This window comes from Trichoplusia ni, chromosome 16 (genome assembly GCF_003590095.1).
Source record: "Trichoplusia ni isolate ovarian cell line Hi5 chromosome 16, tn1, whole genome shotgun sequence".
NCBI classification, from domain to species: domain Eukaryota; kingdom Metazoa; phylum Arthropoda; class Insecta; order Lepidoptera; family Noctuidae; genus Trichoplusia; species Trichoplusia ni.
In genome coordinates, this window is record NC_039493.1 from 5717892 (window position 1) to 5736625 (window position 18734).

At 35.9% G+C, this 18734-nt stretch overlaps 3 protein-coding genes across 3 annotated transcripts; 2 read left to right on the plus strand and 1 right to left on the minus strand.

The window, feature by feature from the left end:
- Positions 1 to 145: 145 nt before the first annotated feature.
- Positions 146 to 986, plus strand: LOC113502015 (protein lethal(2)essential for life-like). Its single transcript, XM_026883372.1, has one exon. It carries the CDS (start codon positions 233 to 235, stop codon positions 794 to 796), a length of 564 nt encoding a protein of 187 aa, XP_026739173.1. The 5' UTR covers positions 146 to 232; the 3' UTR covers positions 797 to 986.
- Positions 987 to 2190: 1204 nt separating this feature from the next.
- On the minus strand, positions 2191 to 2966 carry LOC113502014 (protein lethal(2)essential for life-like). The gene has a single exon (XM_026883371.1). The coding sequence runs from the start codon at positions 2870 to 2872 to the stop codon at positions 2303 to 2305; it is 570 nt and encodes a 189-aa protein (XP_026739172.1). The 5' UTR covers positions 2873 to 2966; the 3' UTR covers positions 2191 to 2302.
- A 6371-nt stretch (positions 2967 to 9337) lies between these two features.
- On the plus strand, positions 9338 to 18506 carry LOC113501992 (facilitated trehalose transporter Tret1-like). Its single transcript, XM_026883342.1, has 7 exons — positions 9338 to 9450; positions 11227 to 11382; positions 15157 to 15362; positions 15872 to 16058; positions 16259 to 16647; positions 17454 to 17562; positions 18001 to 18506. The coding sequence occupies exons 1-7, from the start codon at positions 9390 to 9392 to the stop codon at positions 18300 to 18302; spliced, it is 1410 nt and encodes a 469-aa protein (XP_026739143.1). The 5' UTR covers positions 9338 to 9389; the 3' UTR covers positions 18303 to 18506.
- Positions 18507 to 18734: the final 228 nt, after the last annotated feature.

Below are 18734 nucleotides of genomic sequence, written 5' to 3' on the forward strand. Positions count from 1 at the left end.
CAAAATATTTTTGCATTTTTAAGCGGGATCAGTGTTCTCACTTGGTTCAATTCAAAATTAAAAAAATATTATTTACTTAAAACGTAAAAACTTTTTGCTAAACATTTATCCATAACTGGCCAAACACACTGTGCGTGTATCTACCTGCGCAAAACGTCATGCGCTGTTCAAACAAGTAATTACTGACGTTCGCCGGCATTTCTTTTTTTCCGTGAAAATAATATCAAGAAAGATGTCTATGTTACCGTATCTTCTCGATATGGAACGCGCCCGGCGTTTACCCGACCAACATTTCGCACTAGCTCTAACGCCCGAAGACATTCTAGCTGTGGTGTCCCCCCAATACAGCACTGACTACTACAGGCCTTGGAAACAAATCTCGTCGATGCTCCGAGACGTCGGCTCGACTATTAAATCTGATAGGGCCAAGTTCCAAATTAATTTGGACGTGCAGCACTTTGCGCCTGAAGACATCTCTGTGAAGACCTCCGACGGTTTCGTGGTGATCGAAGCTCGTCATGACGAGAAGAAAGACGAGCATGGATGGGTGTCGCGCCAGTTTACGAGACGATACCCGCTGCCTGAAGGATGCTGTGTGGAAGCAGTGCAGTCGCGGCTTTCCTCCGATGGCGTTTTAACAGTCACTGCGCCTCTAGAAAGTCCGCAAACGTCCAACGAGAGGGTTGTTCCGATCATCCAAACAGGGCCAGTGAAGAAACAGCCTGATGGGTCAAAAAATGAAGCAGGTGACGGGGAACCACCCGTCAAGGCTGCCGTAGAGAACGGACAGCAGTAAACAAGCGATAACTACTTGATGCAGGGCCAAGGCAAGAATAGCTCTTCGTTCTTTGATGACAAATAAATTACCAGTGATACATAAAACAACTTGACATATAGTTGAATAAACTTATGTTTGTACGATGAGATTTTTAATACCATTTGATATGTATAAAGAACTGATTAATAAATTATCGTCTTTTTTGTGAGATTTGTTTTTACTTTTTTGTGACATGTTAAATTAATTCATTTTTTAAACTACATAGTAAGTGACGTGTCGAGGGTTCGATCCCCACGTAGGACAAACGTTTGTGTGATCCACAAATGCTTGTTTAGTGTCTGTGCTTGTGAGTGGAGTGTTTGTGGAATCCCCCGCGACACAAGGATTTAATTCCTTAGGCGTTTAAAAAAAATATCCTAGATGATAATTAAAAAAAATATTTAAACAAGGCGCTATAATTATCAATATAATGGCAAGAATTGAAGATCGACACAATTTTTTGATCACAATAATTATTATTTCAAAATTATTAGAATCGTGCTAATATCAAACCTAACGTTGATCACGGAAAATAATAAAGCTGAAAAAAATGGTTTGATAAGGTTTTCTGATTTTGAAAGTAAAACCAGTCCATAATAAACAAACCAGTGCATGATAAGAGAGCGTTAGTACCCAATATCGATTCGTGCCCTAAACTCGAACTCCTTGATCTAAATAAGTTGAACAACTGAGTACACGCTAATATTCTATGGCAGGTCGCAGGTGGATCCTTTTATGATAACTTATACGGGCCATAAAATGTAATAACAGCATAAATTTCGCGTGGACCTTATGTAAAAGACTGTTTGTAATTCAGTACCAAGTTCAATCTAAAATTATAATAAGCTGTTTTTTACTACAATACCAAGATATCACGCAAGCTACTGAAGAAAACTAAAGATAGCATTTCTAGAAGTATCGTCAGTACCTTATAATGGACTAGTTCTATGAATAATCTCGTAGATAAATAATATATGTAAAATTACTATAAATACATTGACTTGATGATAGCACATAGTTGTTTTCGGATCAAATTTTGGCAGGGCTTCGGACCTATTTTAGAGTTTGATTTCTAGTTCCTTTAATTTGTGTTAGGATGAAAATTTATTATTTTAAAAGATGTTTATATACATATTATTAATGATATTCCTGCATTTATTTACATGTTTCTTTAATCATACAATTATTTTGCAATCTTTATTAATAAATTCTAACAATAGAGTGGGGCATTACGTAGTAGGTTGACAATATGTATGTAGGTACAAGGTAGGCAATGTTTTCAAAAGAATGCATTTCAAACAGTTTATTTACATAAATCTTTAAAGGCACCCTACCATTTTATGAAATTAAACACATGAATATGATCACAGAAATGTATTTATTTCAAATAAACTTAATAATTATAGCACAGATTCAAATCAGTCTTAAAAAAATCATAAAGATACATATATACAGACTAGGTGCAACGATCGCGATGTACTCATTTCACTTTTCAGACAGCTGTTTTTTGACGGGTCCTGTGTGCGTGATGGGGACTATCTTTTCTCCTGTTGATGGCATGGCGAGGACCTTTGGTGCAGTGATGGTCAGGACTCCGTCTGACGACAGTTTTGACTCCACCGTGTCCGGCAAGCACCCTTGCGGCAAAGCGTATCGTCTAACAAACCGCCTCGACACATATCCATGCTGATCCTCTTTTTCTTCGTGTTTGCCTTCAATAATCACTTGACCATTGATAACTTTGACATCAATTTCTTCGGGAGCGAAATGCTGCACGTCGACATTGACTTGGAATTTCTCGTCGTCAGATGATATTTGCCCGATTTCGTTGACAGCTAGCCGGTTCATTGCAGAAGAGAGCTGTTCGATCGGTTTGAGTAGATTTTCCCATGGTCTGAAGGCGTCCTCCCAGGGCTTGAGGAACGAATTCTCGTAGTCACGTAACATCAGCTGGTTGAGTGGCGAGTAGCCGAAGAAGTTATCAGGTCTGAAGAATTCCCTCTCAATCATACGGAAAGGCCTCTCAAGGTCGTGCATGTATGGAATCACAGACATTTTGGCGTATTTTGTTCGTTTGGTTTACACTTTGCAATGCTCTGAATACTTTCTCAGTAATCAACTGCCGGCTTCGCGGGCTCTCGCCGTATTTATATGCAGTCGACAACAACGCCACCTGTTAACGGCGACGAGAGTACGCTTCGAGAAAGAGCTGGGGCTTGACTACGAACTTTGTAGTTCTGTCTCGTTAATTCCCGAAACGTCCGCAGTGCGATCAATACCTTTTGTATGAGCGCCATCTAGTGGTGAGTAGCGGACTTAAAGGGCTAACGACCTTGTGACAGTTCTTTGAATGTGTGCAGTATGTGTGTGTTTATTATTGTTTACCGGCGCTAAAGGGGAACAAACACGTCAATACAGCTGTGTACAATATTCTCGATCGTACTATTCTAGAAAAGTCAGACGAAATGTATTACCTAATCCAAATAAGTATGAATGTTAATTAAATATATAAATTTGGTTAATAAGAGTCTGATAATAATATCTAATTGTTTAGCATAGAGCGTTATTAAGGCAACCATCATGATAAATCATTTAATGTTTTAATTTATCATTACTATCAAATAATTTGAACATAATAGCTAATGTAAAAGAGAAAACATCTTTTGCATTAGCTTTAAGTGTTATAAATGACATTCGGTGATTTCACTCGTATTACGCTGATGAAGTCAGGTCTACCTAAGCATACGTACTTGAAAAGAGGTCAGTACGAAAGATTTCATTTAATAAAAAATCTAACACCTCCTACAATAAAAAACAAAGAAACATTCATGACATTAGTATAGCTTTATTTGATCCTACATACTATCCTACATATTATTATACTAGCTGTTGCCCGCGACTTCGTCCCCGTGGGTAGAAGATATAAGTTATGATTTATACCTGCCCTGTTTTTTCACATTTTCCATTGTATCTTCGCTCCTATTAGTCGCAGCGTGATGGATTATAGCCTAAAGCCTTCCTCGATGAATGGTCTATTAAACACAAAAATAATTTTTCAATTTGGGCCAGTAGTTCCTGAGATGAGCGCGTTCAAACAAACAAACAAATCTTCAGTTTTATATATTAGTATAGAGTAGGTAAAGATATAGATTTTAAGTAGGTAATCCACTTTTATTGTATAATTTAAAAAATGCTCCCTTGGGAATCATGGGATCTCCAGGTCTGTTTTTTCTGTTTCGACTTGCCCGTTGGTCTAGTGGTTAGTGAGTAGTGACCCAGACCTCTATACCGAAGGACGTGGGTTCGATTCCCATCGAAGAAAAAAAAGTGTGTGATGAGCACGATAATTTCTTCTGTGTCTGGTTGTAACTTATCTTTATTAGTATGCATTCAAAAATTTATAAGTATGTCCAATAGTTATCTATTAGGTACTCACATTACCGACCTATTTAAACTAAGCAAGTTTGAGATAAAACTTGTAGATGGCGTTGTGTGAGAATTGTGGATTATTATACATATTACGTTGTGGAATATTATTTCTTAGAGCAGGGGTGAATAGCTCCTCGTAGATCACATCTTGTGATCCAATCGGTTTTTCGGCTTCTTCCCATGAAAATATTCTGTGGATTGAAAAATAAACGTAAATAAATCAAGCAATGTCTAACACACGTAAAAATAAGACACTGGAACAAATATTTAATAATCAAAAAATCTAATTTTGAGCGATCGCATGATTTTGCGATGTTTTTCATTTGATGGCGTCCTAACAGATCACGCGATGCCCAGCGTTTGCAGCCGTCACTCGAAGACTGGCGTCGCGTTCATGCCGCTTTAACGATGGCTTTTTACAGGGATCCACAATTTTTGCGGTGGAGCCGAGTGCTGTGTCACTGGTGTTAACCCTTGCCCATCTTAACCCGCGCCCCTTTCGCGTCGACGCATCGCCTGTAACCGATTACACTCAAAAGACATCTGTTGCTTTGATTATATGATTCAAATAAGACACTCTGATGAGATTTAAATAAAACTACTTTTACGGATTTTATCGCGGTTTAATTTTAGATTTTAGTTATCGACGTTTCGACGCCTTTGCAGGTATCATGGTCACGGGCAGACTGAGATGGCGTTCGTCTAGACAGAAGATTTTGCTCGTTCTACCTTCATATTTTAATTAATTATTTGTGGTCCGACCTACGCAGTATGAGCTCACTGTGTCTTGATGTCTTGCAGCGCTGCTCTTGGGTTTGGTAAATCCGTAAAAGTAGTTTTATTTCAATGTCTAACATTCGCGTAAACCTAAGAAGCCACTACACTCTGATGAGATCTGGATGTTTGAACTCATCGCACGTCGAGACCATGCGATCTTCTCCAGGCAGGACAATGCCGAACACTTAAAAAAAAACAAATAAAAAATTGGGGCTTGTGAACGTATTAAGTATTCTGTAGTGTCAAAATAGTCAATTAAAGCGTTTATGTTAATTATTAACATTTTAGTTATGTACAACTACTTGTGTATTTTCACTCTATTTCGTCAGACAGGTCAGATAATATTCTGTTCATCAACTATCTATTATCAATTAATCAAATTAAAATAATAATATTATAGACAATATTTCCAGATAAGCACCTGAAAAGATTTATCTTACCCGATGTTTTTAATTCGTTAACTTGCATATTGCTTGGATTATTACTATGAATGTGTTCATAATTTAATTCAAACGCTTCAAACGCCAAATGCTCAGTTCGCGACCTGTCGCAGTTGCGATCCCCGGCATGATAAACATTTAACTATGTGTGATCGACAAATATTTGGAGCAAACAGAAAAATGATGAGAACGAGTTGAATCATATAAAGAACATTATGTGTCACATAAATGACATAATAAATAAGTGTCTTAAGTTTTATCAGCAATGATTATTATATAGCATCTGAGAATGATCTAGTTATGAGTAAGGGAGGTTGTTTTTAAAACTGTTTGATAAAAATGTTTGGTTTATCAGTATATTATATCGCACAAAGCAAACCAAATATATATTGCCATTCGTCATCATTCGTGATTCAAGAAGTCGTTAATCTTTTTTCCCGCCCGTAACCACACCTAGTTTTGTCTTTCAGTACAATATGAATGAGTTCCATAGATATCTATGTAAATATGATATCAGAAGGGAGTTTAGTTTTATTCTAGCCGGTTATTAAAAAAGGATTTATTTTAATTTCCCTTGAATTCCCCAAGCCCTTGAAGTCAGCCAAATCTTGGAAAAATAATCGTAAATGCCACTAAGAATATACATTATAAGCATTCAATTTTCGTGACCAAGGAAAATAAGTATTGAGATGGCTAAGTATAAGAGAGTATTCGCTACTAAGTGTAGGATAAAACCATGAATTTTGAAAATTCAATCATTTTTGTTTCTCATCACTTTACCTGCTTTTTATTTGAAAATTCCAAATTTATCTAGGTTCGCAGTCACAAGCTTACTGGTATTATTGCCATCAGTGACCTCATCTTTGTTTTCGATAAAAAAATATGGATTAATTCGGAAGTATTACGAGGATTTGATTAGGGTACTAAGCATCAGCACTTCATTCATTAAATTCAACGAAATCATTGATAAACAAAAGAAAACGTTACATTTTTCCTGTAACCAACGCGTGACAAGCGTTATGTACTTATCTACATATAATATCAGATAAAGTATATACTTATCTGTACAGCTGAAGCATCTTCATGCAAACAGCAATTAATTGATTTTCCCATTTCCGGTCAGTTTCTGAAGTCTCCAGTTATTATTAAATGATGTAACGGTTTACTCACGCGTATTTATCGGGGTAGCCCGAATAGTTTCGGACCCAACCGGAGACCTTAATCATGAGCAGACGCGGCGGGATTATGTATAACGTACGTAAATACGTAATCTCGTATTTACGTACGTTCTCAATAAAGGCGATTCTGCACAACTGACCGTTCAATAGCTATCAAACAAATATCCAGTTTCTTTTTTTTGTCTCGGACGCCATTTTTTATGGGACTCCATAGAAATCTAAATAACAAGGTAATAGAAGTGCCAACGCCGCGTGACCTTGTCGCCACACTGGTGTCTTGGACGACACCAGCGCGCGAACTTACGCTCAGTCGCTCGCGGAACGTCGTCACAGCAAGAACCACTAAAAATGGTGTTTTGCGGCGTTTCTCAGGCTGGAAATTCATCTGCATCGTGTAATAACATAAATAAATAGATAACATTTTATCGGTAAGTAAATTATTGCAGTAATATTGATGTTATTGCAAAATTAAATTTCAAAACGTAACCTTCATTATAAACCATTTTTATATCGCACCATCCTGCAACAATTGCATTCTTTACTAATCATTGCCTCTGCAGTAAGAGACTTACAGAAATGCACCGTTGTAAAAAGAGAAATGTATAACGAAAAATAATATTTATCAATGCGATCGTATTTGTAGTGGTACGGCCGCACAAAACTGTCGGAAATAGTGATGTGGTTAAGTGCGGACAAATTATCCAAAATGAACATTGTATACGAAAAGTAACAATTTTAATAGTCGTTTGTTTTTGTGAACATATTATTGAATATATTTTTATTTCAGAATCCCGCAGGTTGCAAATAAATACAAAAGACAAGTGGATGACTACCACGGGTAAACGAAATTGGTACCCTACAACTTAGGCCGAATATACACTATGAAATGAGTTGCATGCAATACCCATTTTTTTATTATGAACGTTTACTAGTCATTGGATACATGAACTGGGCTGCTTTTGTAAGACGACAAAAAAATCACCGTATATACCAAATCTACCTACCAAGTATTTCTAATAATATATTTTTTTGGCAACCGATAATGAGCGAATTTTTTTTTGTAAGTACATATTATAATGTAATCCATAGAAGAATACAACAAAAAACATAGTCACTCATAATTTCGTCTTTCATTATATTTCGGATCCGTAGTCAATCCCTAGTGTAGTTTACGTAATCACTACAACTAATGCAAAAAAATGCAATGACTGTGTGAGTTAGTGAATCCATACAACGACAAAGTCAACCTTATTGCATTAGACGTACGGCCTAGTGTTGTTTGCTTGGTCTTCTCGATGTTAATGTTTGCGTGATTGCGTAGTTATTTGCTGTGAATGTGTTGAAGCCCCGCCCACCGGCGACATGCGTTTCGATAGATCGCCGCGGTGTATGCCATTTCTATTACCTTGTTATTTAGATTTCTGTGTGGGACTCTCACCACCTCCTTACCTTAACAAGCTAGGTAGAGGGTGGTCGCTAGAACTAAACGTTCGGAATGGAAGAATCCGCTCCGGTTCTGGGACCTGCTGTGACGTTTAGGCCGTTATTTAAATCTGAAAGATCGGTTATTTTTGTTATTTAAAGTATGTATCAAATTCGAATAAAAATATATCAGTTAGGTTAGACATCATATAGGTAACACCAGTATAATATAAGTATGAGTAAAAAAGAAAAGGGGTTAGAATTGAACCCTGTGGAATCCCCATTCTTACAAAACGACCATGATGGTGACGCCGGCGCCGTCGAAACCTACTTTTTAAGTAGAGCTGATTTTGTTCCAGAAGTAAAATATATTTCACAGTTTATTTTTTAATTTACGAATAAGTGTACTTTTATCTTTACATTCTAAAGCCTAGGAAAGGCGCAAAAATTCCAACAAAGTGTATAAAATGTTTTGGTTAGACCAGTAATAGTTGGGCGGATCATCCCGGCAAACTAAATGTCATACGTTAAAACATTGTGGGAAGCTCTGAAGACTTAATACGTACCTTGCACCGATTTCGATCCTATAAACTTTTGTAGTTTTTCGACCATAGGAGGTAAGCTATTATTACATTCAGAACCCAAAATAATTAATTAATTTATTCATTTGGTGACAAACACTAACAGATCGTACTTAGAGAGTGATAAAATGGTAAATGAACAAAATACCTAATGTGCTACGGATGTCGTAGCTCTCCGTAACCGAAGCCGTCATCACAATTAAAAACTATCACATCCAATTTAAAATTCGAATAATTTCTGCTTTTAAATATACATAAAAGTTACCTGGTGTGGTAAAAGTTAATTTGCAAACGTTTAAGTCAGTGATTTAAATAAAAATGTGCAAATAAAATTAAAAATGTCATATGGAAACAAACGGATATCCCGCAATTAAAAAAGTCGATATTGGTATTATTCGTATTCTGAATCCGTGATTTATACAATTATATAATACGTTACATGTAATATAAGTAACAGAAAGACGTAACTCAGGCGCTGATACAAATTAATTGCTAGCAACAATTTATTCATTGATCGTTATCATACCGATGTCACATTATGGAAATTATCCTTAAAATTATCAGTTAATGAGATCAACCAATGAGATTTTCGCCTCCGTTTGACAAAGTCATCTTCTTCCCCCCCCCCCCACTTCGTCGTTTTTCGTCAAACGTTTTTGGCAGTGCTATTTATATATAGGCTTGTGCCTTGTTTAGATCATTCCGTAGTATTGCGACGCGCCGGTAACTTGCCAGTGAAGTGACGATGTCCATTTTGGAGATTATCGATAGTCCGCTGTTGAGGCAATATGTGGTTGTGACATTAGGTAAGATAATAGCAATGAAGCTAGGCAATATTCAGATAAGGTAGTTAAGATGTTTCTTTTTTTTGTTTCCGTTTCCTGAGGGTAAAAACGGAACTCTTTGTCCGTCTATCCATCAGTCCGTCCGTCTTTCCATCGGTCTGTCAGTCCGTCGCCAGCCTGTATCTCATGAACCCTGATATTTCTCTTGCTTTCATAAAATCAAATATTGAAAACAAACACAGACGACATTTCTTCTCCCGCCGCAAAAGCACTTTGAAGCGGTGATGTGGACGAGTTTGGGTTCTCCTCAATGTTATTTACCACCTTAAAAAAATGCTACTTTAATTACCAAATTTGATAAAAAAAGAGAATAAGCAACAGCTAAGGTCATATTTTTATGGATGACCAATTTACATTCTAAATTAGCTTTTCTTTAGCCTATTTGTACCAAACCCTCAGAGTAGCGAATCCGCTTACTTGATTGGATTTTATTTTACTTTAGATTTTAAAAACAATTGAATCATCGTTGACTTTGCACTGAAAGTAAATTCAGAAAGCTTTTGCCGCCTAAGTATAAGCACCTGTACAAGGGTGGGTCATTTCTGTGAAACAATGAATCTAGGTGTATTGCATAAAAATATATATATATATATACATGAAAAAGGACCGGCAAGATTGTTAAACAATATTTAAATACCTACATTGGAAAATATTTTATAAACAATCAATTATTGAATGGCTATCTCTTATAGATTATTTTTACGCTTTTTAATTAACGGGAAGCGCTGCGAATTGGATGAAACTTTGCGATTAAATGCACATAAGTGATAAGTCCAAATCCAAGACAGGACTCGAACCTGGCGAAATAATGCAAGGGTTCTCTGTAATTTGACCCACCAGCATTTTGAGATTGGCCTGAGTTTTACTTCTATCTATCCAATCTAAATATATACATACATGACATTAGGTTAAAGGGACAATCTGACTGAAATGAAATGTGTAATCTGAGGCATGAATTGGAACACAATATCTTATCAAAAAAAAATCATATCATTTGTAATAAATGACAGTTATTACTCAATCTGAAAGTATTGAAATGATAAGCTAGTTTTTGTTCAATGAAATCTGCTAGCTTACGCCCGAAACTGACTTATTTTGTTTTGATCTGATAAGAAAATTCGTTGTTGTGCAACTTTACCTAAGTGTGAAAAGTGACACATTATTTACACTTAGAGTACAAATAATGATAGAAACAAAACAGCAAATATAAAATTACGTGTCAAGGCACTTCGAACAGCGAACGCACAACTTATTTTTGTCTCGACTTAAGTAAATTCATCAGAGTTTAAATTTTATCAATCCTTTCGACCGTTTCGTTCATAAATTTCACTCTCGTGATTCATAACTAACACCCTGACTACTTTCTCGAGTTCAATTGATAAACGAAATTAGAGTAGATGACTAAAGCAAAAAAGAAAAATAACTAGATAAGCCGATGAATCAAGTGCATGTACTAAAACCTTCTGTCATAGGTACAAATGATGTATGTAGGTACTTTTGATGATACTATCACATTGAGATGTGATGTGCGTGATACAAGCGATGTACGGTCACACCCACTTGAAGAATGGCAAGTCACTCAAGGAAGAATTCGCGTAATAATATAAAATATATAGATAAAGAATTTAGATTACGAAATGTCAACAATCAATACATTTTGTAATCAAAATTATCTTTGAATCAGTATTTTTTTACTTTTGCAAGGCGTGCCCCAATTTTTCTGTATTTCTTTTACAGTAAACCTCAGTGCTGTAGCTACAGGTATGGGTCTTGGGTGGCCATCGCCGGTCATTGTGAAACTGAGCGACACCAATCAGACAGTCCTGCCGGAGCCCATCACACAGAACCAGGGATCATGGATTGTCTCCATCGGATTATTGACTAATATGGCCAGTAAGCACCGAATCCTTCCGCTTGATATAAAATCTTAAAACAATAAGTACGGAACACTATCGACCCCTTGCAACAACTTGCTGACTCAGCGATTTTATATCTATACTAGCTGTTGCCCGCGACTTCGTCTGCGTGGTTAGAAGATATAAGTTATGACTTTTTCTTCGCTCCTATTGGTCGCAGCGTGATGATATACATATAGCCTAAAACCTCCCTCGATTAATGGTATATTCAACACAAAAATATTTTTTTCAATTTGAACCAGTAGTTTCTGAGATTAGCGCGTTCAAACAAACAATCAAACAAACAATTAGTATATACATAGTACATACATAGTATATACATAGTAATTAGTATATATATAGTACAATTAGTATATAGATGCCAACGATATCTTCGCTACGTTTCATCGATTTTTAATTTCTCGCGCGGAGATTTTAATATTACGATAACTCATTACCTATTAACATTTTTGGCGTAGTGTAAAAGGCAATTTTGTTCTATATTACATGCATAATATATCTAACTTATTTATTTGGATAAGGATTAATACTGTATTGTTAAAAAGAGGTTCGTAAGTAACCAATAATTTTACTGTATTAAGAAAACACATAAAAATGGTTATTGTGGGTTATCCTTGGAAGATAGACATATACCACCGCGGACTTTTTTGTAGATCTATTAAAGAGGTACAAACTTGCCATACATTGTTTTGTTGTAACTCGAAAGGTTTTGGCAGCGTTCTCGATGAAAGCTCTCGAATGGCTTAATTTTTTCCGACATGTTTAACTAATATCGCTGTAATATCGTCAGTTTACACAAAACCTAAACTTATTATACACTAAAACCTTCCTCAAGAATTGCTCTATCTATCATTGAAAACCGCATAAAAATCCGTTCAGTACTTTTCTAGTTTATCGCGAACAGACAGACAGACAGACAGACAGACAGACGCGGCGAGGGACTTTGTTTTATAATATGTAAGGATAGCTGTTGCCCGCGACTTCGTCTGCGTGGTTAGAAGATATAAGTTATGACTTTTTCTTCGCTCCTATTGGTCGCAGCGTGATGATATACATAAAGCCTAAAACCTCCCTCGATTAATGGTATATTCAACACAAAAATATTTTTTCAATTTGAACCAGTAGTTTCCGAGATTAGCGCGTTCAAACAAACAATCAAACAAACAATTAGTATATACATAGTACATACATAGTATATACATAGTAATTAGTATATATATAGTACAATTAGTATATAGATGCCAACGATATCTTCGCTACGCTTCATCGATTTTTAATTTCTCGCGCGGAGATTTTAATATTACGATAACTCATTACCTATTAACATTTTTGGCGTAGTGTAAAAGGCAATTTTATATCTAACTTATTTATTTGGATAAGGATTAATACTGTATTGTTAAAAAGAGGTTCGTAAGTAACCAATAATTTTACTGTATTAAGAAAACACATAAAAATGGTTATGGTGGGTTATCCTTGGAAGATAGACATATACCACCGCGGACTTTTTTGTAGATCTATTAAAGAGGTACAAACTCGCCATACATTGTTTTGTTGTAACTCAAAAGGTTTTGGCAGCGTTCTCGATGAAAGCTTTCGAATGGCTTAATTTTTTCCGACATGTTTAACTAATATCGCTGTAATATCGTCAGTTTACACAAAACCTAAACTTATTATACACTAAAACCTTCCTCAAGAATTGCTCTATCTATCGTTGAAAACCGCATAAAAATCCGTTCAGTACTTTTCTAGTTTATCGCGAACAGACAGACAGACAGACAGACAGACAGACGCGGCGGGGGACTTTATTTTATAATATGTAATAAGGATAAGGATAGCTGTTGCCCGCGACTTCGTCTGCGTGGTTAGAAGATATAAGTTATGACTTTTTCTTCGCTCCTATTGGTCGCAGCGTGATGATATACATAAAGCCTAAAACCTCCCTCGATTAATGGTATATTCAACACAAAAATATTTTTTCAATTTGAACCAGTAGTTTCCGAGATTAGCGCGTTCAAACAAACAATCAAACAAACAATTAGTATATACATAGTACATACATAGTATATACATAGTAATTAGTATATATATAGTACAATTAGTATATAGATGCCAACGATATCTTCGCTACGCTTCATCGATTTTTAATTTCTCGCGCGGAGATTTTAATATTACGATAACTCATTACCTATTAACATTTTTGGCGTAGTGTAAAAGGCAATTTTATATCTAACTTATTTATTTGGATAAGGATTAATACTGTATTGTTAAAAAGAGGTTCGTAAGTAACCAATAATTTTACTGTATTAAGAAAACACATAAAAATGGTTATGGTGGGTTATCCTTGGAAGATAGACATATACCACCGCGGACTTTTTTGTAGATCTATTAAAGAGGTACAAACTCGCCATACATTGTTTTGTTGTAACTCAAAAGGTTTTGGCAGCGTTCTCGATGAAAGCTTTCGAATGGCTTAATTTTTTCCGACATGTTTAACTAATATCGCTGTAATATCGTCAGTTTACACAAAACCTAAACTTATTATACACTAAAACCTTCCTCAAGAATTGCTCTATCTATCGTTGAAAACCGCATAAAAATCCGTTCAGTACTTTTCTAGTTTATCGCGAACAGACAGACAGACAGACGCGGCGAGGGACTTTGTTTTATAATATGTAAGGATAAGGATAAGGATAGCTGTTGCCCGCGACTTCGTCTGCGTGGTTAGAAGATATAAGTTATGACTTTTTCTTCGCTCCTATTGGTCGCAGCGTGATGATATACATTTAGCCTAAAACCTCCCTCGATTAATGGTATATTCAACACAAAAATATTTTTTCAATTTGAACCAGTAGTTTCTGAGATTAGCGCGTTCAAACAAACAATCAAACAAACAATTAGTATATACATAGTACATACATAGTATATACATAGTAATTAGTATATATATAGTACAATTAGTATATAGATGCCAACGATATCTTCGCTACGCTTCATCGATTTTTAATTTCTCGCGCGGAGATTTTAATATTACGATAACTCATTACCTATTAACATTTTTGGCGTAGTGTAAAAGGCAATTTTATATCTAACTTATTTATTTGGATAAGGATTAATACTGTATTGTTAAAAAGAGGTTCGTAAGTAACCAATAATTTTACTGTATTAAGAAAACACATAAAAATGGTTATGGTGGGTTATCCTTGGAAGATAGACATATACCACCGCGGACTTTTTTGTAGATCTATTAAAGAGGTACAAACCCGCCATACATTGTTTTGTTGTAACTCAAAAGGTTTTGGCAGCGTTCTCGATGAAAGCTCTCGAATGGCTTAATTTTTTCCGACATGTTTAACTAATATCGCTGTAATATCGTCAGTTTACACAAAACCTAAACTTATTATACACTAAAACCTTCCTCAAGAATTGCTCTATCTATCGTTGAAAACCGCATAAAAATCCGTTCAGTACTTTTCTAGTTTATCGCGAACAGACAGACAGACAGACGCGGCGAGGGACTTTGTTTTATAATATGTATGTATAGAACTATCACTGCAGTCTTGTTTTGTGTATAAATCGGTTTTTCCAACACACAATAAAAATAGGAAGGCTGAAAATTTAGGTTAGCCTTTTGAAAGTTGCAACATACTCCTAATGTAATCAGAAGATGATATTTATATCACTGAATGGCATATTTTCGAAATTATTAATTAGTATAATAAATTTGCTAATCACCCTATTCTCTCTATTTCAGCCAATTTCTTCGTCGTGCAATTGATTGTCGATCGACTGGGGAGACGGAACAGCATGATCCTGGTCACTATACCAAAGATAGTGGCTTGCTTTATGTTTATATTTGTCGGAGACGTATGGGTTTTACTGGTTGGTAGAGCCTTCCTCGGTGTGGGAGAAGTCGGGACCTTCACTATACTGCCGATGTACTCTTCGGAAGTTGCAAGTGTAAGTGGACTTTATGCCTCAAGACTTGTAACACTATTTGCCTTATCTGCCTTTGAATGAGCTGGACTCTAAGAAAAGCACATATAAAATAAATGTGTCAAGATTACCTGCCGTCCACCATTACGTAATTCTGAAGTGAGGGACATGAAAGTTAGACGATACTTTTATCTATTTGAAAGATTAATCAATGAGTTTTAGTTTAGTTAACTGGATTCCAGTGACACAGCAGACCTTATCACGTAATTAAGGACTTGGAAAATTAATATAGCACATAACCCGTATCAACATATAATGATGTTTTGTACTGCCCAATAACCTTTGAGCCTCGTATCCAGATTCAGATATAGATAGACGGATATCGATTTCAAACATTTTATTATTTTCCGTGAATCGAAAGCAGGAAAACGGCGGAAATAATCTGTTGTAACTTGCATTCGTTTGTGATATCTGTTTGATTTTATTTGTCAGCTGTCAAGATAGTCATCAAGTAAACGCTTCTTTGATTACAGAAAGAGATTCGCGGCAGCTTGGGTGTTATGCAACAGATTATGACCTCTGCAGGAGTACTCATCATGCTGTCAATGGGGCCCTTCGTCTCCTACGTGACCCTGAACACCGTGCTGACCATCATCACTGTTCTATCGTACATCCCGCTGTTTATTCTGCCAGAAAGTCCCTACTTTTTGTACTCCAGAGGTAAAGTTAAAAAACTCATCAATAAAAAATGATGTAAATTAAAAAGTATTTCATTGCTAGTCGGACTCGTGACTTCGTAAAATTCGGTTTCGTAAAAATAGGCAGAAGAATATTCAAACTTTTTTTTAAATATGTGTAAAAATAACTCAAACCTGCTATAATAGTACCAAGAAGGCTAAAAACCACTGTTCCAATTTCAGGGAGGAAAGACGAAACACTCAAGGTCCTGATGTTGCTTCGAGGAACAGAGGACATAGCTAACGAAGAAATGAAAGATTACGAAATAGCGGCGCAAAAGCACAAGGGTAGCATCAGCAAAATAGAAATTTTGAAGAACCCATTGTTCAGAAAATCTCTAGCTCTGGTCTGCTTACTGGCTTTTGGAGCCCAATTTTCTGGTCTCAATGCAGTGTCGGCTTATTTGCAAACGATACTGGAGTCTACTCAGACGTCGGTGAGACCTGAGATCGCCTCAGTGATTATTGGTTCCATACAAATGTTCGCTAGTATCTGTACAACGCTGGTGACTGATCGATTTGGCAGGAAGGTTATAATGGTTTCGACTACATTTGGAATGGCATTGGGAATGGTAAGAAGATTGATTAGTTTTTCTTAGAGACTTACATACATACACATAGCGCACTCCACAACACACAACTGAAAATATACGAGACTACTTCAAATCGCGTACAATAGGAATTTGCGTTATGGTCTAAACATGAATAACGCCATGAACAAGTGAGTTGACATGACAGAGAGTGAACATTTCGAGTGACTCACGTGTTGCAGTCACGATTTATTACGATTAAAATCAAATATGCATTAGTAAGTTATTTATTCATTAGTAGTTACAACAAATACAGTTGTTACTTGTTTATTCAGATGTTAAGCGGACTTGGGTTGTTCCTTTGCATGTCCAGTGTTTTGTTCCTTGTAGTCTTTGTTTGTACCTAATTTTTTTACAATCTGTGGAAAAATGTTAGGAGTGCCCTCGTATACATGGTTGCAGTACAAGACTAGTGGAGACGTAGACTTACCTTCTCTATGACTGTGTTTAAATAGCGATTATCTATAGATTAGGAGATTGTTCAGACAAGTTTATTTAGTTGGTCGTCCTTGAAGAATACTTTTCGTATGAGGACAATGCCCATAATAAGCTTATTTACAAGACGAGTTGTAAAAAACCAAGCTAGAGTGCATGGCTTTTTTTCGAGACCGATCCCAGTATGCAGCAAATGATTCTATTGACAGAAAGTGCTTGTTCTAGATCAAGGTTTCAATATTTCTGTGATATACCTAAATGCATTGTAAAAAACTTGAGAATTGCTATTATTAAGTTTTGCTTTACGCATTAGTAGATTCTACACTACTTATAATGTTATTTCTATGTTTCAGCTCGGTTTGGGGACATTTTTCAGACTTCGGGACGTCGGTGTAACGGTCGGTTTCATGAACTACGTGCCTTTAATATCACTCATCTTGTTGGTCTTCTGTAATGGAGCAGGTAATCAATATGTTTTAGTATTATCGGAGACATTGGAAAAATTGTTATCAAAAAAGTTTGGAAAAAGGGGATTAGAACTCTAAATACGTTAATTCAGGAGAAAATTTTAAATTATGAAGGCATGAAAAAAGTAAAGCCTTTCCTAAAAAATCTCGTTGGCAACTGGCTAGTAGGTAGCATACCACTGCTAACTACTTACTGTAGGTGCCATAGATCAAGTTTTTTGACTCGCCAATGTCATTCGGAACTCAAAATTATTTGTAGTGGGTATTTAAACCACAGGTATATCCTCGTCGCACACATACACAATAATTATTAGAGTTCCTAAATGACGATCTACTACACTAAAGTTAGCTGCTTGTGGAAAAAGTCCTTAGATAAAAAAATATCTTTAACAAAACTATGACCTTATTAAAATTTCATCTGTACCACTTCCAGGTGTCGGATCATTACTCTGGATATTGAACGCTGAGCTGTTCGACGACCGCTCTCGAGGCTTCGGAATGCCCATCGGCGTCACTGTGACATCCATCTGCATGTTCCTCACCACCAAGTACTTCGCGAGCGTCATTACAGCCCTCGGACCTGATGTCACATACTGGATCTTCAGCGGGAACTGCCTCCTGTTTGCCCTGTTCATATTCTTCTGCATACCAGAAACGAAGGGCAAGAGCTTCCTTGAGATTCAGGAAAGTTTAGGAAGGAAGAGAAATAAAAAATATAGTAGTGTTAGGGTTTAGGGCTATAAGGTTAGGTTTATTGTTCTTGCCTTGCATTTTCAACAGTAATTTGTTTGATACAAAATGTTCTTGACTCCCTTGAGAATAGTTAATATTAATAATAAAATTATTTTCTGGAATAAAAGCAGTGGGTGCGTTTATCAGGGTATTAGTAGCTTTTATATTAAGTTTAATTAAATATGTTTACAAACATTTATTTTCAGATTATTTTATTTTATTTGTTAGGGGTGATTATGGATATTTTTATTAAATGTAAGGTAAATTATAAGTAACTATTTCAAAACCATCTTAACATGTTTTAGAATAAATACTATTTTTTATAAAGTCAAAGTACCTAATAGAAGATAATATTGATTTTATAATTAAGAAATTATTATGCAAATCCTTGTATACATATAACATAATTATAATATGAACACAAACGCGTCTTTT